The following is a 26,462-nucleotide window of genomic DNA, read 5'->3' as shown; positions in this document are numbered from 1 at the left end:
AGCTTTATTTTTTTTTTCTTTGAAACCAATTGAGAGTTTCCTTGGCAGTATGTTTTGGATCATTATCCTGATGAAATGTCCACCCACGTTTCATTTTCATCATCCTCGTAGATGGCAGCAGATTTTTGTCAAGAATGTCTCGGTACATTTGCCCATTCATCCTTCCTTCAATAGTGTGAAGTTTACCAGTACCATTTGCTGAAAATCAGCCCCACACCATCATGTTCCCACCTCTGAACTTCACTGTTGGTATAGTGTTTTTAGGGTGATGTGCAGTGCCATTTCTCCTCCAAACGTGTGCATTATGGCATCCAAAGAGTTCAATTTTGCTCTCATCCGACAAGACTATGTTCTCCCAGTATTTAACTGGCTTGTCCAAATGTTGTTCAGCAAACTTTAAACAAGCTTTGACATGCTTTTTTTTGTCAGCAATGGGATCTTGCGTGATGAGTTTGCATACAGGCCATGGCGGCGGAGTGCATTACTCACTGTTCTCCTTGTGACAATAGTACCTGCTAATTCCAGGTCTTTTTGACGCTCTCCACAGGTGGTCCTTGGCTCTTGTGCAACTCTTCTGTGCCCTCCTCTGTCAGGAATTTTGCGAGGAGCACCCGATCGGGGCAAATTTATGGTGGTATGATTGGGTTTCAAACCGGCACGGTGGGTGACTGGTTAGCACATCTGCCTCACAGTTCTGGGGACCGGGATTAAAATCCCGGCCCTGCCTGTGTGGAGTTTGCATGTTCTCCCCGTGCCTGGGTGGGTTTCCTCCCACATCCCCAAAACATGCATGGTAGATTAATTGAAGACTCTAAATTGCCCATAGGTGTGAATGCTAGTGCAAATGGTTGTTTGTTTCTATGTGCCCTGCGATTGGCTGGCGACCGGTTCAGGGTGTACCCTACCTCCCACCCGAAGATAGCTGGGATAGGCTCTAGCAGCCCGCGACCCTAGTGAAGATAAGCGTAAAGAAAATGGATGGATGGATGGATGATTGGCTTTCCACTTACGTATTATGGCCCCAACTGTGCTCACTGGAACAGAAGCTTAGATATGCTCTTGTAACGAATGCCATCGTTATGTTTTGCAACAATTACTTTGCCATGGTCTTGAGACAGTTCTTTCCTCTTACTCATCATAAGATGTGTCTTGACTCACACCTTGGCAATGAGACCTTTTTGTAGGCCATCAATTAGGGCTGAACCATCTGATATTTATTTGCACTGACAAGGTGCTGGATTGCTGTTTGATTATTGATGGATTTTAGGTGTTGTCTTGGATTTCAATGCCTTTGTGCACCTCTCTTTCGTCATGTGTTCAATAGTTTTTCCCTGTGTCATTTCACATTATTACACACAACTTAATTTCTGATCTTATTTGTTCTACTTTCTTTGAATGGATGGGTGAATTGGGTTGTTCCCAACATCTGGTGAAAATTTCATGTCAATAGCAACTTTGGAAATATATTTCGTAAGAAAAATGGTGATGTGTTAAATACTTATTTCAGCTGCTGCAAGTGAATTTGAATTTGAAAATAGTTTTTTTTTATTCCCTCCAGTCTCCTGATTCTTTCTCCAGCTGATAGGAGATGTTTTAACCTTTTCCAAAGAACGTGTTCCCATTGTTTGCAAACGATTTTGTGCGTAAATTAGTCATGTGTTTGTGCTTGTGGCTACCAAATGCTCAGTTCTCGCCTGATATATCTTCCCCTTCAGTATGTTTTGCAGTACAATTGTTTGGGTTGGCACTGACGTTGGCTTGTACCACCAGACTAATCACTTAGCCAGACCATCCGTTGGCATATCCTGGTATTGTCTTACAGAGGCGGTCGGATGGTGTCACTCGACATGCATTGACTGATATTCTGGCCTTCTTGACATAACCTGGTGTAGGGGGAGGGATGTTAAGGCCGCGATAGCAGGGTGGGAAGGACTTCTCTTGATATAAATGAAGAACATTTAAGTTGGGCTATTGAGTTTTTGACCACATTCTCAGTAGACCGTCAGGCCGTTCCACCATGTAAAGGCTGGAAGTGCAGCATTTTTTCGGGATTATATTAGTCTTTTTTTTTTCTTTTTTTTTGCAAGATTTGTTGATTAGCTGAGTGTGGAGCCATGGAGGTACAGTATTAATGTTTCAGGAAGTTAATTTAAGAGGATCATGGAAATGAAGCATGTCATTGTGTTTTGTTTTTTTTCAGTTGTGCGTGTGCAGATGTTTGAGAGGAATTTGGCTTCTGCTACATCTGACAGGTAGGTGAAAAAAATCCGATCTCTGATTAAATTTTTCATTTACTCTTTGGCACAATGCTTCTCCAAGTAGTGGTCATCACGTTTGCCTCACAGTTTTGAGATTCTGTCTTTGAATCTTGCGTGGAGTTTGCATGCTGTCACTTTGCTTTGGTGGGTTTTCTCCAAGTACTTCGTCTTCCTCCCACATCCCAAATTCCAAATTAAAGCTGAAAGCAGTGATGAGCAGGCCTTCGGATCACCTTTTTTTTATTTATTGAATTTTTTTATGGTGAATCCCTGATATGAACATTAAAGTTTTGACGCTATGCTCCACCCACATTAGGAGGTGTTGGCAAAAGGGCTTGGTTATCCAGCATCGCGCATCTGTCTAGATACATGCTTCTGGCTGGGGCAATTTTTGTCAAATTCCAGAGTAGGACTCCTTGAGATTTTTTTGCATCTTGTTATGACAGACATGTCCACCCAATTTTGTGCTGATCGTTGAAACCGGTGTCAGGGGCCAAGTTTTTCCTAACTTTCTAGGGGGTTCGCTGCTGAGTGAGTTTTACGGGGGTCGAGTAGGCGATCCCTAAAATACATACACTGTCACCAGGATACAGATGCTTGCAAAAATCTGTGAATTTTCCAGCAATGTTGAGGCCCCACACAAGGCCTTAATTGTAAGTATTAAGCCAAGCAAAAGACAATTCATACAAATCACTTTTTTTGTGTGTTGTTAAACTCTAAAATGGGTAGTTTTGCAAGATAACAGGAGGGTTGCGTAACGTGTGGTGCTCATAACGATGTTGAAAATAATGTTGTGTGTGTGTGTGTGTGTGTGAAGCATGCGTGGCAGGTATGACGGGGAGATGCAGCCTCTTTGGACGACACCACATCCACACCTTCGACGGGGTTTTGTACCAGTTTCCCGGCGACTGCAGCTACCTCTTGGCTGGGGATTGCAGACATCGCTCCTTCACTCTGCTGGGTGAGCCCAACAAAGAAACATTGTAGAGCATTGGTGGACATAGTATGATGCTTTTTATTTATTGTATTCAACAATTTTTTAAATTATTTCTTACCTAATTAATCCTAAATAACACAGATAACAATGAGAATGCATTATTTTATTAGCAAATAAACAATTTTATCAGTAAAATGAAGTATTTTACATGCACATTTTATACACATACCCTTTTTTTTTTATATACCTCATCTACAAATGACCTGGCCCATCTGTCCATTTAAAAAATCAAATGTGACCCTTGAGCACAAAGGTATGCCTACCCCCGCCATAGAGCCTAGAGCCAATACAAGAGCTGTATCAAAAACTTAATAATTTGATTACGTTTAGTCAATTGAGAAGCTAAATATTAGATGCAGTTCATTGCTGCAAACACAGATTTAAAAAAAACATACATTTATTGTTTAATGAGTACCACTTTGACAGTGTCAATCAAATGGATTGTGAAGACACTGGTTTGTGTCAGTGTGCTTCGTTTTGGTGCGGCAGAAGTAAAACAATGTGCACTGTGGATTGACCTTCAGGTGATTTTGTCGGGGGCAAAAGAACCGGAGTCACGCTGTTTCTCGAGGACATCTTTGAGCTGCATCTGTCTGTCGACGGAAGACTCTCTCAGGGAGAAATTAGGTAAAACTCGACGTCACAGAGAAACCGAAGAAAGTAATGTCAAAAAAATAAAAAAATAAAGACCCTGGAGAGTGATTTCACTGATTTGTTTCTAAATACATTATATGTTTGGAGATAAGTGTTAAAAATGTGCAAAGACTCAGTACAATTAGGACTGAATTTTGAGATATAATGTTAAACTCTTTCACCATTTCAGTTGTCCAGATTTATGGGGCGTGGCTAAAACCAAGCCCAAGTACGCACTTGGCCTTTCTGGCATGAGTTGGCCATCAGTGGCTATCCAGCGTTCGCTAGCTCGCTAGCCTACCAACCGGCGTCAGCGTCATCCAATAAGTCACCACCTCATTTGATTTTGTGTCGTGTGTGGGTTCACATAAAAGAGACACTTAAGGGAATGTTAACTGTTTATTAAACAAAGTGGCAAACATTATTCATTCAGCCTGTAGCTCAGACAATTGAGTATATACTGTACAACTCGTATTTGAGTGGCTGTTGAAGTTTAGCGGGGTGTGTTTTCTGCTCATTCAGCAGACACACCCACAGTGTGTGACAGCTGGTAAGTCGGCTTTATTTTTCACGATTTTTGAGCTTCTTTTTATATACTTGGTGATTTTTTTGGGGGGGGGGGCTGATATCAAATATCGGATTGGGACACCCCTATTGTTAATCCCAAAAGGTCTTTGGTGGGGTTGAGGTCAGGGCTCCTGTCAAGTTCTGTCACCCCAAATTCATCAAAGCAGGCCTTTATAAATTTGTAATCTGTGCATTGGGAACAAAACAAAAGGGTGCCTTCCCCAAATGTCCCCACAAAATGGGAAGCACAGTATTCCAATCCCAATCCAATATTTATGAATTAATAGATGATGTGTGTTCCAATACTTGACATTTTTTTTTTGCAATCCAGGAGCACTCATTCACAGACTATTATACTGGTTTGTTGTGTGTCACCTTGCAGACTTAATCTGCCGTACGCATCGCACGCCGTGTTTGCCGGCCAGGAGCTGGGATTCTACAAGCTGTGGAGCGAGGAGTTTGGCTTCACGGTGACCATCGACAACGCGGCCAACGTCGCACTGACACTCAACAAACACCACGCCAACCACACCTGCGGCCTCTGCGGTAACTTCAATGCGGCAACGGCTGATGAATTCACTGCTCAAGAAGGTATGTGTATGGTAGCTTGTATGTAAGTAAGTTCAGTGTTAAGTGAGCCACACACGTACTGATTTTTAACATTTTAACAGATTTTTAAAAAGTGAGAGACCCCACACATGACGAGGAAATAACAGGCGTCTCCTTAGTGCTCTTAAAGGGTATGCTAAACTCGAGATGACCAACGCAGCACACCACACATATATCTCCACCTGACAATCATGTCTCCCCCCCAAACCAGATATGTCTGTCGTAGCACCAAGATTACCAGAAAGAGGCAGCATGCTGTCACACGGCATGCAGAATGCTGCATAAGGATTTACGATAGTAAATATTGAACAGGTTTAACGTTTCTGTTTGTCAGCTTTGACTGTTTTCCGTGCAGATTGGGGAGGAAAAATCCTTCACACAACAGGATAATCCCTCACAATAACCTTTCTGAAACATTTGACAGTCGCACCTTTGCTGATTTTGATCGCAAGGGAAGGAACATGCTCAAATTGTCGGTATGTGTGTAGCTCGCTTTAGAACGGAATGAAAGGCTATTGATATTTCCAGGGAATTTCGGAAATGGTTTGAGTCACCAGGTCTTAGAAACAGGAAGAGAAGCGATTCCATACAGGAAAAGATAACGGGTTAAGGAAAAGATCTAAAAAAACAAAGAGCATCAGTAGCGTGAGATGAATGAACAAGCTGTCAATGCCTTTATGTGCTGTGCGTCATTTCAGGATTCCTCACAGAGGATAGCTATGACTTTGCTAATTCATGGGCGGTGAAAGGGGCACGACAAGCCTGCAGACGCATCTCTACTCCCAGTCTGTCCTGCAACAGCTCCAAAGACACTTCAGAGGTCAGTCATCCCACACACGCACAGGCAGGCACGCACACGCTTTGAAAAACCTTAACATCCTTGACTGAGAATAAAGAATGATGCACAGACAAACAAAATCAAAGCCCAACCTCTTGCTGTTTTTACCTACTGAGGTAGGCTACATACGAGGAAAATAGGATTTTATTTCAATAGTGTTTCAATCAAATACTTTCATTAACGAAGAAATATGTTATTTTTTCAACATTTAAAACAGGTGCCTGAATAACATGTTTGTGACATGGTCTAATCAACATAGCCCAAGTATCAGCAATTACAGCACACGTTCACCTTTTTCTAATGTAGCTGAAATTCTTTTATTTTGAGGGGAGTAATCCTGTCCCATGCAAGTGAGCCACTGATCAGCCCGGTCCCCTTTGCAAGGGGGCCAACGCAAACTACGTACGTGTATTACAGTAGTCACAATGACGACTCAGGGTCGAGCTATGGTGTTGCAACATCGTAATTCCTAGAACTTTGCAGCCCTAGGCAGAGGTAATAAGAAGTTGTAAGGACTGATAATATATCTTCTTCTTGTAGATTCTGTCCAGCTGCAGCGTGTTGCAAACATCTGCCGTGTTCCTGCACTGCGCCCACTTGGTATCACCCGAGGCCTTCCTGTCCCTGTGCCAGGAGGAGGTGTGCCACTGCGGCCAGGGCGACAGCGAAGATTGCTACTGTCCAGTCCTTCTCGAATACGCCCGCACGTGTCACGCCCACGGGATGCTTTTACACGGGTGGCAGCAGGAGAGTGAATGCTGTAAGTTGGCAAAATGTCATCAAATTATACAAAATAAGCCAAGGATTGGAAAAGTACTTACACTACTTAGTGCTGGTGGTTTTTAGGCTAACACAAGACAACACATTTGCCACAAATCATTTTTGTAGTCGACTTCGTCAAAGTCTCTTCAAAATAAGGCCAAGGATGGGGAATATCTTGCTTCTGTGAGTCTGTTGTGTCATTGTCGTAAATGCTCCCTGGTTCACATTCCTCCATGGTGCCGCTGGCACAGACAATCAAGCGCTCCACCGTGGTTGACTTTACCTCCCTATTCAGGTCTTTTTTAACATTGTGTGGTCATCAGCAGAGGTTTAAAAAAAAAAGTAAGAAGCCTGTTTTGACAAAGTTGAGAGTTCAAAGTAAATATATCTGTTTTCAAATGTGTGGAGTTAAAGTAAAAAGCTGTATACAACTAAATACTCAAGGAAAGTACAGATACCTGAAAAATGTACATTAGTAACAAAGTATATACACTGTTACTTCTTACAACTGAAAATAACTTTTTGCGCGTGTGTGTGTGCGTGTGTGTGTGTGTGTGTGTGTGTGTGTGTGAGAGAGAACAGTTCCCAAATGTCCTATTGGAATGCACTACAGCGAATGCACCAAGTCCTGTTCCACAACCTGCCATAGTCTCAACATCCAGGAGGTCTGCAAAGAAGAGTGTGTGGATGGATGCATATGCCCTGGTAACCTCCACTCCCACCCCCCAGGCCTCCAGCACCCCAGCTACTGGTTTCCAACCCCTTCAGCTTTTAGTCATACTTTGTGTGAATTTGTGTGTGCTTTTCAGCGGGTAAAGTGTTGGACGGTAACCGCTGTGTGGAGGTGTCTCAGTGTTCCTGCGTGCACATTGGGCGACACTTTCCTCCTGGCTCCACCATGTCTCAGGATTGCAACACCTGGTGAGTTGACGCACATGACTGTAGAATGTGTGAAATAATAGCCACATATTGTGTTGTTGTTTTTTTTCCCCCACAGTGTGTGTCGACACGGCTCGTGGGAATGCACCAATGAAGGTTGCCCCGGTGAGAGACATGAACGATATTCATATTGGTTGGATTTACACTGCATGGTTGAAGGGAAACATTTCAAAATGTTTTACTCTCAAATGGCACTATTTGGATATGTGTCATGGCAGTATAACTATCTTGTATATCATTAGGTTGGAATCAGGCCCCTTCAAAATGTGTATACAAATCTGATGGCGTAAATATACAGATCAAATATACCTCGTCAATGGCAGCTTGATGCCATTGAAATACACCGATGGGTGATATATACACAACCATGTCTGCACAAACAACAAAAATAAACACATTTAAAAAAAGAACCATTGTAAATCTAAACTACAGAGAAAGCATAAACAATTTAATATGGTCTAAATATGCTAATGTGGATTAGAAGTATATGGTGTAGACATTAAATTTGGCCTAAATATGCTACATTAGAGGTTTGTAAACATTCAATACTGTAGTCGACATTAAAGGTATATACAGTAGGTGTATCATCCATGCCGTCATTACCTCCCGCCTAGTTTGCAGCAACAGTCTACTCTTTGGATTACCGTCAAAAACACTCAACAAACTCCAGCGCATCCAAAACTCTGCTGCCCGCCTCCTCACCGACTCCCGGGTACGTGACCACATCACACCACTCCAGACAATCAATTTCAAACTTCAAATCACAACCTTCAAAGCCATCCATAATCTGACCCCGCCCTAGCTGACTGAACTCCTCCACTACCACACCCCCACTCGTCGTTCCGTTGATGCCAACCTCCTGTCTCCCCCCATCCAGACCAAATACAAAACCTGGGGAGACAAGGTCTTCTCCGTTGCTACCCCTAATCTCTGGAATGCACTCCCTCAAACCATCCAACATGCCTCCTCACTCAACAACTTCAGAAAATTGCTGAAATACCACATTATTCAATAGCGCTTTCACTCCCTTATGATTACATTTGTTCCCCCTCATGTGTCCTTACCTATCCCTAGTCACATTTATTTATTATATTTTTGTAGGTGGTATTTATTTTCTGAAAAGGGGTGTATAAGTCCAATCTATTATTATTATTATTATAGACAGTAAATGTGTCATAAATATAGTGCATCAGAGTTGTGTCCAACATTAAATAAGCAAAGTAATTCCATACTGGCCAGTGAAGTAATGTGAATGGATGTTACCCTCATTTAAATCAAAGGGGGGAATAGTCAGCCTCAGTCAACTACAGTAAACATGATGTAACCATGATATGTGTCACTTGTACGGTCGCCCGGAAGTGCATAACAAAATAAAAAATTGTGAAACACGTTTACATTTCAGAAAACAAATGAACAAAAGGCGAAACACTTTTCAGAAAACAAATGAACAAAAACTGAAACACTTTTACAAAAGACGCAACAAATTACAAAAGATGACACACAAGGGAACAGCCCATTTCACAGACATTCTTAGAAATTTCATGCCCTTCCTCGGCAAGACCCGCCCCGCTTCAACATGATTGGCTCCTGCATCGTGGGAAGGTTAGGCTACGCTGTTTTCTGAAATGTAAAAGTGTTTCGGTTTTTATTCATTTATTTTCTGAAATGTAAAAGTGTTTTGGCTTTTGTTAATTTATTTTCTGAAATGTAAGTGCTTCACAATTTGTTATATTGTTTTGCATTTCCAGGCCACCGTACACTTGACTATTTATGGAAATAGCCAAACAATTGGATATAGACATTAAATTAGAATTGAGTATTTGGACCTGCAAAGTCAATCCAGCTTTGTAGAGCCTCATGATCAGGTGCACTTGAACAATTTAATGAGATCCAGCACATGATGAATAGGTTTATTATTGTGGACTGCATCGTTATTAATATTGTGCTTTCCTCCTGTTGCTAAATAAGGTAACAAAATTATTAGAAACGTCTAGCAGTCATCCTGCTCTTTTATTGGGGCTCATCATGCAAGTGTGCCTAATAAAGTGTCTTGTACTTTATGATGGTTTTCTGGTTAGTCTTCCTCATATGGCTTCATCTGCTCTGCAGGTGAGTGCCTGGTGGTGGGTCAGTCCCACTTCAAGACCTTTGACAACAAGTTCTTCACCTTCACGGCCCCGTGTCAGTACCTGCTGGCCCAAGACTGCACAGAGCATGAATTTTCTGTCATTATTGAAAATGTGCAGGTAACGGATGCCCAAACAGATGTTTGCAAAATCTATAAAAGTAATATATTTTTGTACATACTAACACTGAGAAACCTGTACTGTCTTGTCCTGTCCTGCACCTTTTTCTGTAGTCTGTAACCAAAACTGTATGCTGAAGAACACAACTATTCGTAGCACGTTACTAGAGGTGTAGTTCGAGTGAGGTAAATCAAGATTTCCGTCGAGATGCGACAGGCAGGCCAGGTTCCTCGTCGCCTGACAAAGTAGAGTGGTAAACTTCTCAAAATGATGCAGAGAAAGGTCCAGATCACTAGGCCCATTGGCAGTGATACATGTACAGTATTTTTAAAATGAGAGTATCTATAAATCACTGAGTCAAAAACGTAATAAAATGGCTACTGTTAAATATGTATTTTTTTAGAGCTGTGAAGTGGTGACAGACACGCCAGTGTCTTTGCACTCCAGTGTATTTTTAATCTGGTAGCCATTTATTTTTAATTTAAGTGTAACGAGTTCAAAATGATTTTAAAGTACTTTGGAATCATATTTTGGAGCATTTAGGGGTTAATTTACTAATCTAGGTAAATGGGGGGACTTCACCCCCACAAATAGCGAGGGCTCACTTTATTACATAATAGTCTTCAGGATGTCTCATCCTGGTGGTAAATCCTCCAAGAGATCCCGACATATCCTGGAGATTCAGAACGGGATAACTTTCCAAAAATGATGGCTAAGCCTAAAATACATCATGTTACGTAAGAACTCACATTTGGCAGGCAAATAACTCAGCGTTTTCTTTCTGTCACTCTTTGTATGTGTCTGACAGCTTATTATTAAACAGCTTGCTTTTGTCTTTCAGTGCGCAGACGATCAGGAGGCTGTGTGTACCCGCTCTGTGACCCTCAGTCTCCCCACTCTGGAGGACATGACAGTGAAGCTAAAGCACGGAGGAATGGTTTCTGTCAACGGCATGGACATCCAGACCCCAATGCACCACGGTACGGCATTTTGATTTTTGATGTCACCCGAAGACTGTGACACGTCAGTGTGTACTTAGTGTTATACGACAATTGCCTCTGTCAAGGCTAAGTAGTCAAATCAGTTAGATAATTCTAACAATGTAGGTTCCTAAGCGGGGTACACACATACCAATTTTTAATGTCTTTGTTGATTTTTATTAGTTTTTTTTTTAATGTGAGAGACCCCACATGATTACAGGTTTTTAAGTGTGTGGTGTACTCCAGATCAGACCAGCACAAGACCCCACACACATAATGATGTCATAGTAGCAAGAAGAAGGCATACAAGAGGCTAGGCTAACTGTTAGCTCATCTGGTGGTGAACGTTTTTCCTTGTCATTTTTATCGTGGTGAATGACTTGTGAGACACGTTATACAGGAAGTCCTCGATTTACGAACGAGTTCCGTTCCTACGCTGGCGACGTAACACGAATTTCCGCGTAAGTCGGATTTCACCGTTAAAGTCGAAATTTACGGTGAAATACTTCTGTCCCACATGATTGTAGTCACGTGGGCGACGACTTTTGAATACTATAACTCAAGTAAAAGTGAAAAAGTAGTTCTCCAAATATTTACTTAAGTAAGAAAGTACTTAGTGAAAAAACTACTCAGGTAAAGAGTAACTGGTAGTAACTTCTGATTTAAAAAAAAATAAATAAAAAATCAGAGCATGAATGTCAAATAAAATAACAAATAATATATGGGAGTCCACACACACCTGCCACCATTTCAATTTTTAACTGCCCAAAAATCAACAACACATACATTGGGCCCTACAGAAACATTATTTGCTTTATTCACTTAAATGACTAAATGAAGAAGCAGCTGACCAGACTTATTGAGAGTGTCTGTGCTTGCGTGTGCATGTGTGTGTGTGTCTGTGTGTGTGCATGTGTGTGTTGGTGTGTGTGAGCATGTGTGCAAGAGAGAGAGACAGAGTGAGAATGTGTGTGTGTGTGTGTGTGTGTGAGAGAGAGAGAGAGAGAGAGAGAGAATAAGATTACAGCATGCCACGTATCCCCAAAGAAGCATGTTTTACAGTGATTTATGACCAGAAAGTAGGGCCCCCAAAATGAGTCACTTTGATTGGCCCGCGAAGGGTTTGTGTGTGGTCATTTGACTTCCTTGTGCTGTCTGATTGGTGAATTGGAGTCAACTGACACTAGTGATCACATTGGATTGGTGCAACGGCACCCAATTTGGAAGTCGAAGTCTAAAAATAGATTGCCCACGCAATAATGGTAAATTAAAGTAGCGAGCGGTATGTCAATCGTAACAGAGTAAAAGTTCTTCTTCACATAAATACTCAAGTAAAAGTAAAAAAAAAAAATTCTATAGATGTCAAATGGTTCTGTTATTAAAATAAATGGACATACCTTAAACATCAACACTTCTCAATTTCCAGGTCACCTGCATATCCAGAGATCTGTCCAGTCATCTGTGGTTCTAAAATTTGGAGCTAACCTGCGTCTTAACTGGGATGGGAGGGGCCGGGTGCTCTTAAAGGTGCATTAAGTCACTTGTGGCACTTTTTGGTTAATTCTTGTGAGAAGCTTGGCAGTTTTAAAATGCCACTCACCTTTTGCAGCTCAGCCCACGCTGGGCGGGGCGGACTTGCGGCCTGTGCGGTAACTACAACGGTAACCAAGGCGACGACTTCATGTCCGCATCCGGGCTGGTCGAGGCAGGCCCGCTGGCATTCAGTCAGTCCTGGAGAGTTAGTGGCGACTGCAAGTCCACCCACAAATCCGTGACTGATCCCTGTGCCGTCAACCCCAAAAGAGGTAAAAACACACACATGTAGTGACTCAGCCACACACCCCTCGTTGTGTGCATTTTAGTTATGGATAGTTAAGAATATAGTGTGTTTTGTCTGTTTTATTAGTCATTACTAAAACAAAGGCTAAAAATTGGTCTACACTTATGACATGCACCGTGACTGAATCAAGTGTCTTGGTTATTGACTTGCCTCATGTTCCCAAGCACTTTAGTTTGTTAATGATAAGTATCTGTTGCCTGAACATAAATTGCATATTATTATTCAAAAGCATACTAAGATCTTCTGCTTCTCGTGAACAAACAAAAAAAAGTAACCATTGGCAGATAAATCAAAGTAACTGGAATCTGAATACTCTAATATAAAAAGTAATCCATTAGATTATTGTACTTATGATGTCACCGCACTACATTTGGGGAGTAACGCATTACCGGTATCACTACCCACCCCCAATAAATGTTTATAATTGCCTATACAGTATTGCTATTACTACTATTACAGCTAACAACGCAGGCTAGTCTTACATAACATACAAAGATCAGTCTCTGAGTTGACATATATTGCTTCAACATACGTCCTTGACACCAATAACTTCTTTCCTAGTAGCCATCTCGTGGCATCTTAGATCATTAGAGAAAAAGTACAAAAATACGCCCAAAGCCGCAAATAGGTGAATATTTCAGTGAATATCGTTGGATAGGTCAGGTGTCAAAGACAAAAATCGCAAATTGGCAAGGGTTGACTGCAATCTCCAATCAGCCCTGATCTTTTTCTTCAGTTCGTTTTGCAGAGGAAGGCTGCTCCATGATGATGTCCGATGTGTTCAGCCCATGCCACTTCCTGGTCAATCCGGCTCCTTTCCAACGGTTCTGTCGTCATGACGTATGTTCGTGTGTTGATGGCGAGGAGTGCCTCTGCTCCGCCCTGGCCTCCTATGCAGCTGCTTGCACTGCCAAAGGGGTGCTGCTCCACTGGCGCTCTCCGTCGCTCTGCCGTAAAAAGACTCCTCACTTGTATTTAAACTGCTCACAAAAAGTTAGGGATACAGTGCACCCCCACATCCTCACGTTTTGGCACCTGCGGATTCACCGAGTTGCGCTTTTTTTTCCTCAATGTATTTATTTTACTTTTTCCTTTTTTTATTTAGTTTTTTTTGGGGGGGGGGGGGGGGACCAACCCCAAAAATTATTATTATAACTTTATCCTTACATATTCAAGAATGTTTTGGGTTTACATTTTTTTTTCTAATTCCAATGCAATTAAAATGGGTGTCAATTATCCATAGATTTTCACTATTCGTGGTCTGTCCCGGTCAATTGTAAGATGTCGTCTTGGTCTCATGATGCCAAAATATGAACAGCATGATGAAGAGGACTGTTTACATACCAATTCTAATTCAAAATGGGAATATGTTGGCATTTGGCAGAGTCATGGCTCAAACAGCTGTTGTGAATTTTGTGCTAAAAAAGATCAAAATTAATCTTACCTGTAAATGTTAGTTTCTTTTACGTTTATTCTGAAATTTCACCCGAAAGCCAAATATCCCTAACTTTTTGTCGGCGGAGTAATTCATTATCTGAAAGAAACACCCAACGAACCAGTGATTTCAATCCTTAGAGATGGAGTGCACCAAAGGCCAGGTGTACGAGGCTTGCGGGAGCCTGTGTGACCGCAGCTGCCAGTCCTTGTCTGGAGCAGAGGCCAGATGCGGAGTGGAGAGGGTGTGCGAGGAGGGTTGTTTTTGCCCCGCTGGAAAGTACCTGAGCGACTCCGGAGAGTGTGTGACGTCAGACCACTGCAAATGCCTGCATGACGGACAGCTGTACCAGCCCAGTGACGTCTATGCCGATCACAGCAGCATCTGGTCTGTGGGGGTAACGTGCAAATACACTTACTGGACACACTGTTATCTAATGAACCTTTATTCAGCCATGCACTTATTTTACATTAGAAAAACTCGTTGCGCACCACCAAACATAAACGTCACAAAAAAAGTACAAAATGAGATAATGGTGTGAAAATGTGGACGTCTTTAAACACAAAGCTGATGTACTAGCAGGAACCCATGACATACAATTTTCTGTTTTATGAAAAGGAACAGGAGGATACACAGGTAAATTTTACATTCTGCCATCTAGTGGAATTATTTGTTCTGCTTGCCATCAAACGTCACTCGCATAGTAGATAGGTGAACAAAGATACATTATTTATCGTAAACTAATAATAATTCTGAGACCAATTAAGTGAAATGAGACAATATCCTGTAGCACACCTGACTGTCACGAATCATTAATGGTTAGGAAAAGACTGATGGAATGACATCAGATGATAATAGTTGTGTCAAAAATGCTGCCTTTAAAAAAATATAATAACAGTCTTGATCATGTCACCTCTCTGTATGATTGAGTTTAGTTCTACATCACGGCAAACTACAACTATGGGGTGTCCTCGGATTACCACGGTCCTGACTTACATGTTTTTGAGTTTATGAAGGGTGCACAATGAAGTAGGTTGCGCTGTAGCGTGAGAATACGTGGTCACGGGGCACAAGAAGACACGCTCAGTTACTGCCCTATTTACTTTTTTTCATTTGTTGTACATGTAGTATATGGCTGAGGAGTGTCTATACTTAATGCAAAATATTGACTGTAATTATAACTTCTGCATTAGTGTAGGTTAGTAACAAACGCATTCCGACTTGCATACAAATTCGACTCCATCGTAAAACGAGGACCCCCTGTACAATTGAAGCTGCAAGCAGCGATAAACTGGCCCTCGCACCCCCTTTTTTCATGTGGGTTATCACCACACTTTGATGCCATGCTCCATCCAATTTGGATGGCATAGGCAAAAAAGCCTAGCAATTTAGCATCACCCATCTGTCAAGCATAGCTGGTTCAAATTGGGGCTCATTTGGGCTAATTTCCTGGTCACAGTTTGCTAACGTACTAGCCCTGGAATTTGCCCAAAAAGGTTGCAAAAATGGTTGACTTGTTGTTCTCTTGGTGCATGGGTCTTTGAGAATTGTTTGTGCAGTCTGTTGGGATCGGTCTACAATTTGGGGGTTTGTGTGGGGGTCTCATTTTTTTAGCATCAGAAAACACCGCACTGGCAGGCATGCAATCCAAAAACGTGCTTGAGCACACTAAATGTGTTAATTCTAAGAGTTGTCACAAAAACAGTTTTAAAATATGTTCGAATTTCCTTTAAAAATGTGGGATACAGCATTGCTTTTGTGTAAATGTACTAAGGGCTACTTTTTGCATGTTTTTATTTCCAGCTACTGCGAGAATGGGTCCATGCATTGCAGCTCAGCCGAAATGAGCCATTTGCTGTCCAATCTCTTCTATGACGATGACCTGGCACCCTCCAGAGGTCAGATCCACAACTTATTTTAATAGCACAATGAACCCCGTTTATTCTGGGGAATACATTCCAGACCCACCGGCAATGGGTGAAAAAAATAACAAATAGGTGACGATTTGGAAAGATTATATGGGAATACATTTTATACATTAGCAGTATATGTTGTGTATTTAAAGGTTCCATGCCACAACTATTTTTGTTGTTGTTGTTTGTTTTTATAATCTTTATAATCTCTTGTACTTTTATTTGGTTTGCAAAATTATTGGAAATGCCCAGGATACTAGCCGGCCCAAAACATCTGGCAGATGAGACAATTGGATTTCTCATTAATATTTGATATTTAAATTATCTTTGCTCTGATTGGATCGCTGATCTTCCTAATTTCAATATGGAAAACAGTTATGCTAGACCGTCGTGAGAGAGATGAGTACTGATCATGCTTTGTCGCAATAGTAATCATGATAGCCGCCGAAATATAGCCTAAATCTGACGACATACCGATAGTTAGTTCTAGCTGCAGATGCTAAATTGACTGTTCATGCTAGCGTTGTCCAAATGTGCTGGTGAAATAATGTAGTTAAATATTAATTTTAGAAGACGATTTCGTTGTGTACATAAAAGTACTTACAGCTGGTGGAGAGGGGGGTAACCTGCGTGATTGCACAACTCCAGGTTTTGCTTTACTCCCTAATGTTTACGAAATCGTCAACCCCGATATTTGCCGAACACAGCAAAATTCTGATTCTGAAATGCTTAGGAATTTCTCCAAAAATAAATTAAAGTGGAATTAAATTTGTTCCTCAACTCCTCTGAGGTTGGCAGATGATGCAAAGTACAAGTTTTAGCTTTACATTAGACACGTGTGCTGTCGTTCAGCCATTTTCCAAAGTTGAGTTGAGTGGGTGGTATCAACCACGAGCAAGTGGGCGGGCACTTGAATAATAATTAGCATAACTACGTCAACACTGACGCCGGAAACTGATCGGCCTGTTTATCTGGCTTTTGCCTCTAATTGGCTATTGCATAAAATCGACAAACCACATAGATGTCAAACTTAAAGCTATCATCTGCGATTTTTGGTGCCTCCTACTGCTGGAATTCTGCATTACAACAAAGCGGTCCGTTGCTTCGACATGACGTAGGCTGTGCCGAGTCGAACTGTCCCCGTGTCCCCCTCTCGGGTGAATTTACATCAACGTAGTGTATAATAAATCCGCAACCTGCTTCTTCCAACTTTAATCTTTTGTTTTCATGGTGGAATAAATGTGATAAAGTACAACATACTGTTTGCGCGGCGGGGGGCGGGGGGGTCGTTTCGCAGACATGAAAGACATTTTTTGACTGTCGTCCCACTCTACTTCCTCTTTTCCCATCTCGATCATACTTTTCGTTTCACGTCTCCGGACCTCAGCTTTATCTGACCGGCGATCGATGTCCATAGGGAGATTTGCGGCAGCCGGCTGGGAGTACCTCTCCACGTCATGACAGGTGGTGAAGCGGCAACAGCGTTACGACGCTCAAAGATATAATCAAGTGGATAAAAGTTCTCGCAAACCACATCGCTGGGTCACGAGCAAGTTAAATTACACATACACGTTAAAAGAAATGAGATCAACAAAAGCAATAAAAACAGATCAGTAAGGACGAAAGGCGTGCCGGATTGTGACTACGTGATCACCCACACCACTGCTGGCCAGCCAACGGCTTCTGGAAAAGAGGTAGCAGTTGTTCATTTGCGGCAATTTTGCCTATTGTTTTCGTTTGCACAGTAATTATTGTATGAGCATTTTTTATTTTTATTTAACAAAAAAACGTTGTGGATTTCGGCTTTAAACCAGGTCATTTTGACATATTTTATGCATAAAACAGTGGATTGCCATGGGACCTTTAAACGCTAAAATGTTGCGACACGTGGTACTACACTGAAGCCGCGCAACTCTAAATAAACTGAGATTGTGAAAACCCATAAAAAAAAACATTGCTTAAAAATACACAGTATAGTGGGGATTCACTGTAAATAGTGTCTTCGGTTTACAACTGGGCCCACAAATATAAAAAAAATCTAATGAAAACGATGAAGTACGGCGGCTAACAAGCATGCCTTCTAGTGCCGTGTGATCATGTACTCCTACAAATCTTCATATTACGGTACGTCTTAAACCAATGACTCCCTATATTAAAAATTAACAAATATGAAGCTACTGTAAAAGCTTAGCAATTAACTAAATGTGACGAACTTGTTGGCATTTGCAGAGAGGCGCTCCACACAGTGCCTCCCTCCACTGGTCCAAGCAAAGTGTGAAGCAGGAGAAAAAGGCCTGGAATGTGCCAAAAACTGCCAGAATGCAGACCACTTATGTGTCGCCCTTGCCTGTATCCCCGGCTGCCTATGTCCACCCGGCACAGTAGGTAGCAGTAGCTTTTTAATTGTATTTTACAAATTAACTCCTGGATTGCAGAGAATTTCCTACAGCTCAACCAGAGCAAAACTGTGAAGTTTTAGTTATAGGTCCTGGAGCGCAACAACTTTCTTCCATTCCATCAGACAAAGTAAAAAAGCCTCGGTGTTATCTTTTATGATTAAAATTTTATCCCGTACAGTAATAATGTGAAAACTGGATTTAACCAAGGCCCTCTGAGGGAAACCATTACCACTATGTGGCCCCAGATGGAATTTAGTTTGACACCCCTGTTTTAACGGATTCTGACTACCTTGCTGTTATAGTAGTAAAAATAGTTATGTTTTAGCATGATTTATCCAATTTGGCCTGTATGGCCCAGGGAATGGTGGGGTCAGACTATGGGCAGCTGGGAGGGATTTGTTTTATGTTAATACATTTTCTGTGATGCACTTTGTGTTGCTTGAAAGGTGCTTTAGAAATGACGTAGGACGATGGACTTTATTGGCAAAGTATTGATTGAGGGCATTTGTCAGACCAAAAGGATCTTAAACAGAACTTGCTGACTTATTATTTCAGGTAAGCCATGACGGAGGCTGCATAGTGCCAGAGCAGTGCCCTTGTTACTATAACGACAAGTCTTATGCGTTGGGAGAAAGCATACCAATGGACTGCAACACTTGGTAAACAGATTTTTATGACGATGTTCTTCCTGGTGGTTGCATGACCTACAGTATTTTCTTTGCAGCGTATGCGAGAAACAAAAGTGGCGCTGCACCGATAGGTTTTGTGATAGGGTATGCCGCACCGTGGGGGAGGCTCACTACATCACCTTTGACGGGCTGAAATACTCCTTTCCCGGTCTCTGCCAGTATGTCTTGGTCCAGGTAAGACCTGTTCAAAAAGAGATCTTTAATGTCATAAGTGTTTTTACACCTATTTGTCCATTCTTTATACCTTCATTACGAACAGGACATGTGTAATGGAGAAGAGGGGACCTTCAGAGTGCTTGTGGAAAATGAAGCCTGTGGCATTGTGGGACATCGCTGTGCCAAGTCGGTGTCTGTCTACTACCAGGGAGGATTGATTGTCCTGCAAAATAAAGAGGTATATTGCGACTCTTGATTTTTTTTTTCTACTTTTGTCAAATTTTCGACTGTACTACACCACAAGGAGATTAAGAGCGTGATGTAGACTCGTCACTAATCACGTGTTTTTGGGTTAAGGAGGCAGAGCCGCTTGCTACAGCAGAAGTTGGTCGCTTGATGTAATTCATCTGTCTGCATGAAATGTCTTCTATTTCTGAATGCACCGCTTTAGAATTTATTTTTTTTTTTTAGTGCATACCTGAGCATAGGTTGCACAGAAAAAAAATACATGACTAGGTGAAATTTTGAATCGCGAAGCGCAAAAAAGGGAGGGTTCACTCTATACAGTATTTTTTTTTAAGTGAGAGATTCTATGTATCATTGAGTCAAATGTAATAAAATGGCTAAAAGGGAAGTATTAATTGGTGTTTTTACATGTTGTAAACCGGCAACATACTGTACACACCAGTGTTCTCGCACTAGCGGTGCATTTTTGGTATGTTTTGATTTTATTGGCATGTTTTGGTCATTGCTCAGGTGCAGATGAAAACACCAGTACCACAGAGTGCACAGGTGGAGATCATCCGATTGGGTCAATTCTACACACTGTTGCTGGGGAAACACATTTCCCTTAGCTGGGACATGGGAACCCAACTCCTGGTCCACCTATCGGCTGAATACAGGGTACGGATGTGTTCTTACAATGATTTTGTTATTTTGGTCCATTTTGACTCCCTTTTTTTCTGTAATTTTCCCACATGTATAGAGTCGGGTGTGTGGTCTGTGTGGCAACTTTGATGGGAACGTGAATAACGACCTAGTTAGCAGTAACAATCAGCTGGAGGTGGACTCTTTGCACTTTGGGAACTCTTGGAAGGTTGCTCCTAGCTGTGCTGATGTCATGCAGGTAATGTATGGGCTTCTGGCTCTTCTTTTCTTGCTACCATGAAAATACATTACTTTGGGTGGAAGTGGTTCACATTCAGATGCAAAAACTTAATTTGCCCCCTCTGAGCAATTCAGGTAAATAAGTAAGTTAGGGGATACTTTTAATATCTTTCCATTCCAATGTTGCACATCATGTTGTGTTTACAGGTACCTGCTCCCTGCGCTAACAACATCATCAGACGGGTAACAGTTGAGCAGTCATGCCACGTGCTTACCAGTCCCATCTTTAAAAAGTGCAACAACCAGGTGAGTGATTGGGTGAAGGTAGCACCAAAAAACCCAAATGGTCAACAGCATCAACAAGTCGCACTCACATTCACACCATCACTGAGTGGGAACTGAACCCACGCTGACCGCACCAAAGTCAGGCGACTGTACCACTACACTATGATAAACATGTCCACCAAATTTCACATCGATTGGGGAAACTGGTGTTGGGGACTAATTTTTGGTGACTTTCAAGGGGAGGTTGTGGCCCTTAAAAGGGAAGAATAATAATTTCAAGAGGGCTTTTGGACTAACTGGTACCATCTGACAGTATCAATAAAGAATAAATAAATTCTCTTTTATCCCGCATTTGTATTGGATCTCTTTAGCTTGTGTGGAGGTATGTACATTGGGTATATAGTAGGTGCTCAGCGTTGTTTCTTCCCTTTATGTCTTTAGGTGGATGCAGAGCCATACGTCGAGATGTGCGTGGAAGCGGCGTGCACCTGTCCATCAGTGGGCAACTGTGCTTGTTTTTGTGATGTCCTCGCGGCCTACGCTCAGGCTTGTTTGCAGAAGGGTGTATCTGTCAGCTGGAGATCCAATGAGCTTTGCCGTGAGTTTGATGAATATCGCTGTGTTCCTTTATAGCAGCGGTCCCCGACCTTTTTGCGACACAAACCGATTTCACGTAAAGAGGTATTTTGATGTGCTCTTCAACGAGCCAGTCCCGTCTTGGGGTAACGGGAGACAATGACACCCGAAATGTACTACTTATGTCTAGTCTACTCAGTAATTTTGTTTTGCTTCAGAAAATCCCATTTCAGAAAAACAGGATGTTGGAAATGGAAGCACATTATTCAGTACTTTTTTTTTTATGGTTTTGAAGGCTTCATTGCCTCAGTTGCGAGCCTATCACTACATACTGTATTACGCAGAGTGGGGCCTGGTGCTTGAGAATCACCTGTAACCATAGACCCGTACTTTAAGTAGGACTGCTCATATTGTCTCTCAGCTTTCTTTTTTTTTGGAGGTTGTCTTATTCTTCTGTCTCATAATTTGGCCTTTTCCCCTTTCTGAAGAGATGTTCATTTTATTCAAACATTTTTGCTAGCTTGTGGGCTTACTTTTTTATGACTATCACATGACCGAGGTGAGTGGTTTGACTTGCGTACAGAGGCACAGAAAAATACACCTAATTTTCAAAATAAAACTTCCTTCAGACTCTGATTAACAATACACTATTTTTGTCCAGTCTCTTTGTGGAGCCAGGTACAAAATGGCCTTGTGGATGTACTGGTTTTGGGACTGCTGCTTCATAGGATGCAAATGAATGATGGGAACAAATCAATGAACGCATGACAAGGAAACCTTTCGTTTCTCTAGCGATGAGCTGTGAGGAGTTGAACCCGAAGAGTCCAGCTACAGGAGAGGAGTTATGCCAGTGGAGGTACAACACTTGTGGCCCTGCTTGTCCCGTCACCTGCCAGCACCCCGATCCCCTCCAGTGCTTCCTCACATGTGTGGAAGGATGTCATGCTTACTGCCCACCAGGTGCATAACATTTTCACATACAGTGTATTTAACATATTAAAAAAGATATATTGGATAGTTAACATTTTACTGGCTTGTATGTAAATTGTTGGGTTTCTGGAGTGCCAGTCCACCCATCAAGTGTGAAATTACACAAAATGCCTTTTTGTGCAAATGTGTCTTGCAGTGAGCCATTTTAATTTTGGACAAATTATGACATTGTACCATGTTTCTCCAGCTATGACTTGGCAGCCAGGCTGGAGGAAGACATTTTATTTTCAAACACAGAAGTACAGGATGTTCGGAAAAATAATGAACTTAATTAATAAATTAATAATTAACAAATATGTTTCAAAATAGAATACAGGAGGTACGTATGTGTTCTATACTGAAATGTCTGTTGCCTTTACTATCATGTCAAAGTCAAAACGTAAGCAGAGGTGCAGTGTTGGAAGCACTGATTAACATCAGCAAACAGCCTTGCACCAAGTTTATCAGTTAAAGCATTTTCACTCGTGGCAGCACTTCATACACTACACTTCATACACTTCATTGTCAATTTATGTGAAGATCCGTGCATGGGGAACATGTAGTGGCCACATCAGCAATCACAAATTATCACAATTCTGAACCTCTTATATATTTTCAGAAAGGGGCACAGTTTTGTAATTTCACGCAATGAAAACTCATTAGAACATTGGGGCTGAGTGAGCAGTGGCTCATTTGCATGAGGCAGAACAACCCCCCTCAAAACTGAATAAGGTCCAGAGTGTATGTTAATTGTGCTGTAATTCTTTATCCTTTGTTTATTTTATTAGAAGAATGTCGGAGAACCTTTCCACAGAAACCTCAGTTGTTATAAATTGTCATGCTGCTCTCAGGCCAACTGTTGGATGAAGTGGACATGAGGTGTGTTGATCCCGATGAGTGTCAGGTGTGCATCCACGAGGGTCAGAGAATCTCCAACGGCAACAAAGTCATCATCAGCCGTTATGACCCCGCCCACTGCGAAATATGGTAAGAGGGCCTACTCAGTGCTCATTTTTATTGAAAATTTAAAAAAAAATCAGCTGAATATAGCTCCATAAAACTCAAGGTAAAACTACTGTAATGGTTAACCTGTCAAAAACCTGTCCAGTTTTGGTAGAATTGTACCACATCAGGTGCTGTTAAATGAGGTAACCATAAAACTACAACTGCGTAAAAATTAAAGTTACAAGCAGTACCCCGTTATTCATGGTGAATCCTGGGCGTGATCCTCAAACTTTGATGCTTTACTCTGCCCATGGTAGATGGCGCAGGCAAACAAATTCTTCACAATTTAGCGTCAGCCATGTCTGCAGCAGTGTTTCCCAAACTTTCCTGAGCCAAGGCACATATTTGACATTAGACAAATCTTATGGAACACCACCAAACAAAAGTGTTGAATGGCGAATTCCCTTTAAACCAAATTGGCTGACTTCATGTTTAATTTTAGGCATGGGTTCTTAAGACTTTTTTGTGCCCCTTGTTATGATAGACATGTCTACACAATTTCCTGTTGACCGGTGAAACTGGTCGATGGAAATCTTTTTCCAACTTTACCAATATTAATTCATTTTCAAGTCATGATACGTAATTTGTTTTCTTCATGATTTGTGCGCAAGTCACTGCGAAGACAGCATACTAATCTGCAAGGCTTGCACCGCCGCACCAACCCTTCCCTCCGCCACCTTCACAACCATCCCCATGACCACCATGACGCCCGAGGGGATGTGCGATCGTGCCATGGATCTGGTTTTCTTGTTGGACGGCTCCAGGGCGCTGAGCAAGACAGAGTTTCAGGACACTAAAAACTTTATATTGGGAGTGGTTGAGCGGTTCCGCATGGGCTCGGCTCACACTCGAGCCACTGTGCTGCTTTACTTCGCTAAAGTCGAACCTTGTGACTTACAGGTAGGTAGACCCATGACAACGTATTTTCACTTATGGAGGCATCCCCTCATTTGCATGAATAGTATCAATATGCAAAGCTTCATTTCTTTAAATATCCTTGTTCACATTTTCAAATGATAAAAATCTGAATTACCTATAACTGCTGAGCTATTTTAAGACCAGGCCTTTGGGCGACGCATGTGTTCCCTGTTCTAGACTGAATCACTGCACTCAATGAATGCAGCTGACAAATGTGTGATCCTCCCACTCTTTTATTATGTGTGTAGGTTCAGAAATGGCTGTTTAAGAAGACCGTGCACGAGCGGCACTACGCCGGAGACAATACCGCCTCCTTGGATGAGGCAATTAAATATCTGTCTTACAACATCTACGACAAGAACAAACGGGAGGACGCCGGGCGTGTCGCTGTCATCCTAACGGCCAGCGCCAACCCTCAGCCCCTCGGCCCGTTCATCAGAATGCTCCGCAGGAGGAGCATCACCACACTGACGGTGGCCCTCGGTCCCGGTGTGAACATTATGCAAATTAACGAAATCACAAAGGCCAACCCCGAGAACAGGGCCTACATGCTGGGTAGCACGGCCGAGCTGCCCGATCGCCTTTTAGAATTTACCGACTATCTTTGCACTTTGGGGCGAGAGCCAAAGTCCAGTACGACAACCACGACCCGCTCTCCTCGTCCGGAACCCATCCCTACCAAACACTTCACCACCACTTCTACCGCCCCCTCCATCTTGTCTCCAACCACCACCACACCGTCCTCTTTCCTACCTCCGACCAAGGAAGTGACGTTCATTGTTGAAGGCTCTGATTCAGTCGGGGAGGCCAACTTCAAAAAATCCATCTTGTTCCTGGAGGAAGTTGTGAAGCAGCTGTTCCAAATGGAGGAGTTCATCTACATTACCGTGATCCAGTACTCGGTCACGGTGACCGTGGAGATCCGCCGCTGGGATCTGAGGTACCAGAGGATGCTGCTGCTACAGCGTCTCAGGGAGATTACTTGGCGGGGTGGAAGCAAAACGAACACGGGTGCCGCCGTGGAGACAGTCTTTCAGGGCACAGCAGTTGTCCCACCTTCACGCGGTCCCGTCCCTCCGCAGCTAGTCTTCCTGGTGACGGAGAACCCGCCCACAGACACGGTGAGGCGGCCACCGTCCACGAGCACCCAAACGTACATATACCCCATTGGTGTCGGCTCCAAAGTGCGGGAGGTGGACTTGTTCCCCTTCAGCGCACCGCAGCGTCCAATTGTGGTGACGAACTACACGCATCTCTACAAACTGGTCCACCGCATTGTCAACATCACACGCACTACAGTTACGCCGCGCTTTGCCACGCTGTTGCCCATGGTCCACCCCACGCTCGCCAGCCTCCCGCCCACAGGTAGAGACAACACACTGCCATCAGTTTACATGTACAGTGAACCCTCTCTATTATATAATTACAGTAAATAGGTGCCTCTGCTGCAAATAATGAAAAACTGCAAGAACTTCCCATCCCTCAACAGCATTTATAATTGCCTGTATTAATAGTTTAAACTACATATTCTACAGTCTGTATAACATACACTAACAATCCAGGCTAAACTGCTCCTCCCCTACATACGCTGCTTGTCTCAGTCAAGATGTATCACTTCAGCATACTTCTTTGACACCAATTACAAGTGCAAGAACGCTGACGTGTATGTTGCTGGTTCGCTATCTGTAGAGATACCAATTATTACTTTCCTATTAGCCATTTTATTATCTTTTTGACTCAGTGATATATATATATATATATATATATATATATATATATATATATATATATACAGTATACTCTACTTTTTTAAATACATTCACTAGTGTTCAAAAGTTTGGGTTGACCCGGACAATTCAATTTTTCCCCCCCGCAAACACCGTTGTACAGTAGATACTGTACACTACTGTTTGGAGATTATATAGAAATGTAATTGTTATTTTTGAAAGAAAAGCACAAGTATCTACTGTATTAACAATGTCTAGGCTGTATGTCCAATTAATCTTATTTTCACTGAAAGAAACTGTGCTTTTCTTTCAGAAATATAAAGACATTTCTAAGTTAACCCCAGACTAGCAAGTGCATTGAATAGTTTTAGTGAGGGTCTACAAAAAGATGGTGAATAGCAAATGGTGATCGGTGAATCGACGAGGGTTTAATGTAGTTTTTCACTTGTGTTTATGGGAATATACAGTGTACTATATGTTCCCACAGTGCCTTGTAAGACACCCATGGATGTGCTTTTCCTGTTGAAGTCCGGAGGGCAGTTTGACGACATGAAGACTTTTGTAAAAGCCTTCATCAACACAATGGATATAGGTAAGTTGTGTGGGTTTCTTCT

At 42.2% G+C, this 26,462-nt stretch overlaps 1 protein-coding gene across 2 annotated transcripts in view; it reads left to right on the top strand.

Annotated features, from left to right (window-relative positions):
- The first annotated feature begins 1,968 nt into the window (after positions 1 to 1,968).
- Positions 1,969 to 26,462, top strand: part of vwf (von Willebrand factor) — a 38,482-nt gene continuing 13,988 nt past the window's right edge. The window contains exons 1-30 of one of the 2 annotated variants that reach the window (XM_061774195.1): positions 1,969 to 2,120; positions 2,201 to 2,252; positions 3,076 to 3,219; positions 3,780 to 3,882; positions 4,838 to 5,046; positions 5,763 to 5,884; positions 6,443 to 6,662; positions 7,247 to 7,369; positions 7,474 to 7,585; positions 7,662 to 7,708; positions 9,713 to 9,849; positions 10,691 to 10,829; positions 12,256 to 12,356; positions 12,439 to 12,634; positions 13,406 to 13,621; positions 14,245 to 14,491; positions 15,908 to 16,002; positions 18,247 to 18,398; positions 18,972 to 19,075; positions 19,141 to 19,279; positions 19,365 to 19,499; positions 20,018 to 20,164; positions 20,247 to 20,387; positions 20,576 to 20,674; positions 21,095 to 21,251; positions 22,022 to 22,189; positions 23,050 to 23,185; positions 23,815 to 24,103; positions 24,370 to 25,486; positions 26,336 to 26,440. In XM_061774195.1, the coding sequence (XP_061630179.1) occupies positions 2,115 to 2,120; positions 2,201 to 2,252; positions 3,076 to 3,219; positions 3,780 to 3,882; positions 4,838 to 5,046; positions 5,763 to 5,884; positions 6,443 to 6,662; positions 7,247 to 7,369; positions 7,474 to 7,585; positions 7,662 to 7,708; positions 9,713 to 9,849; positions 10,691 to 10,829; positions 12,256 to 12,356; positions 12,439 to 12,634; positions 13,406 to 13,621; positions 14,245 to 14,491; positions 15,908 to 16,002; positions 18,247 to 18,398; positions 18,972 to 19,075; positions 19,141 to 19,279; positions 19,365 to 19,499; positions 20,018 to 20,164; positions 20,247 to 20,387; positions 20,576 to 20,674; positions 21,095 to 21,251; positions 22,022 to 22,189; positions 23,050 to 23,185; positions 23,815 to 24,103; positions 24,370 to 25,486; positions 26,336 to 26,440 (5,158 nt within the window). In that variant the 5' untranslated portion in view covers positions 1,969 to 2,114. Of the gene's footprint in view, positions 2,121 to 2,173; positions 2,253 to 3,075; positions 3,220 to 3,779; positions 3,883 to 4,837; positions 5,047 to 5,762; positions 5,885 to 6,442; positions 6,663 to 7,246; positions 7,370 to 7,473; positions 7,586 to 7,661; positions 7,709 to 9,712; positions 9,850 to 10,690; positions 10,830 to 12,255; positions 12,357 to 12,438; positions 12,635 to 13,405; positions 13,622 to 14,244; positions 14,492 to 15,907; positions 16,003 to 18,246; positions 18,399 to 18,971; positions 19,076 to 19,140; positions 19,280 to 19,364; positions 19,500 to 20,017; positions 20,165 to 20,246; positions 20,388 to 20,575; positions 20,675 to 21,094; positions 21,252 to 22,021; positions 22,190 to 23,049; positions 23,186 to 23,814; positions 24,104 to 24,369; positions 25,487 to 26,335; positions 26,441 to 26,462 lie in introns of those variants that run through there. The other variant, XM_061774194.1, reaches the window with a different exon arrangement.

This window comes from Phyllopteryx taeniolatus, chromosome 5 (assembly GCF_024500385.1).
Source record: "Phyllopteryx taeniolatus isolate TA_2022b chromosome 5, UOR_Ptae_1.2, whole genome shotgun sequence".
Taxonomy (NCBI): Eukaryota; Metazoa; Chordata; class Actinopteri; order Syngnathiformes; family Syngnathidae; genus Phyllopteryx; species Phyllopteryx taeniolatus.
This window is presented reverse-complemented; position numbering and strand designations above follow the sequence as displayed.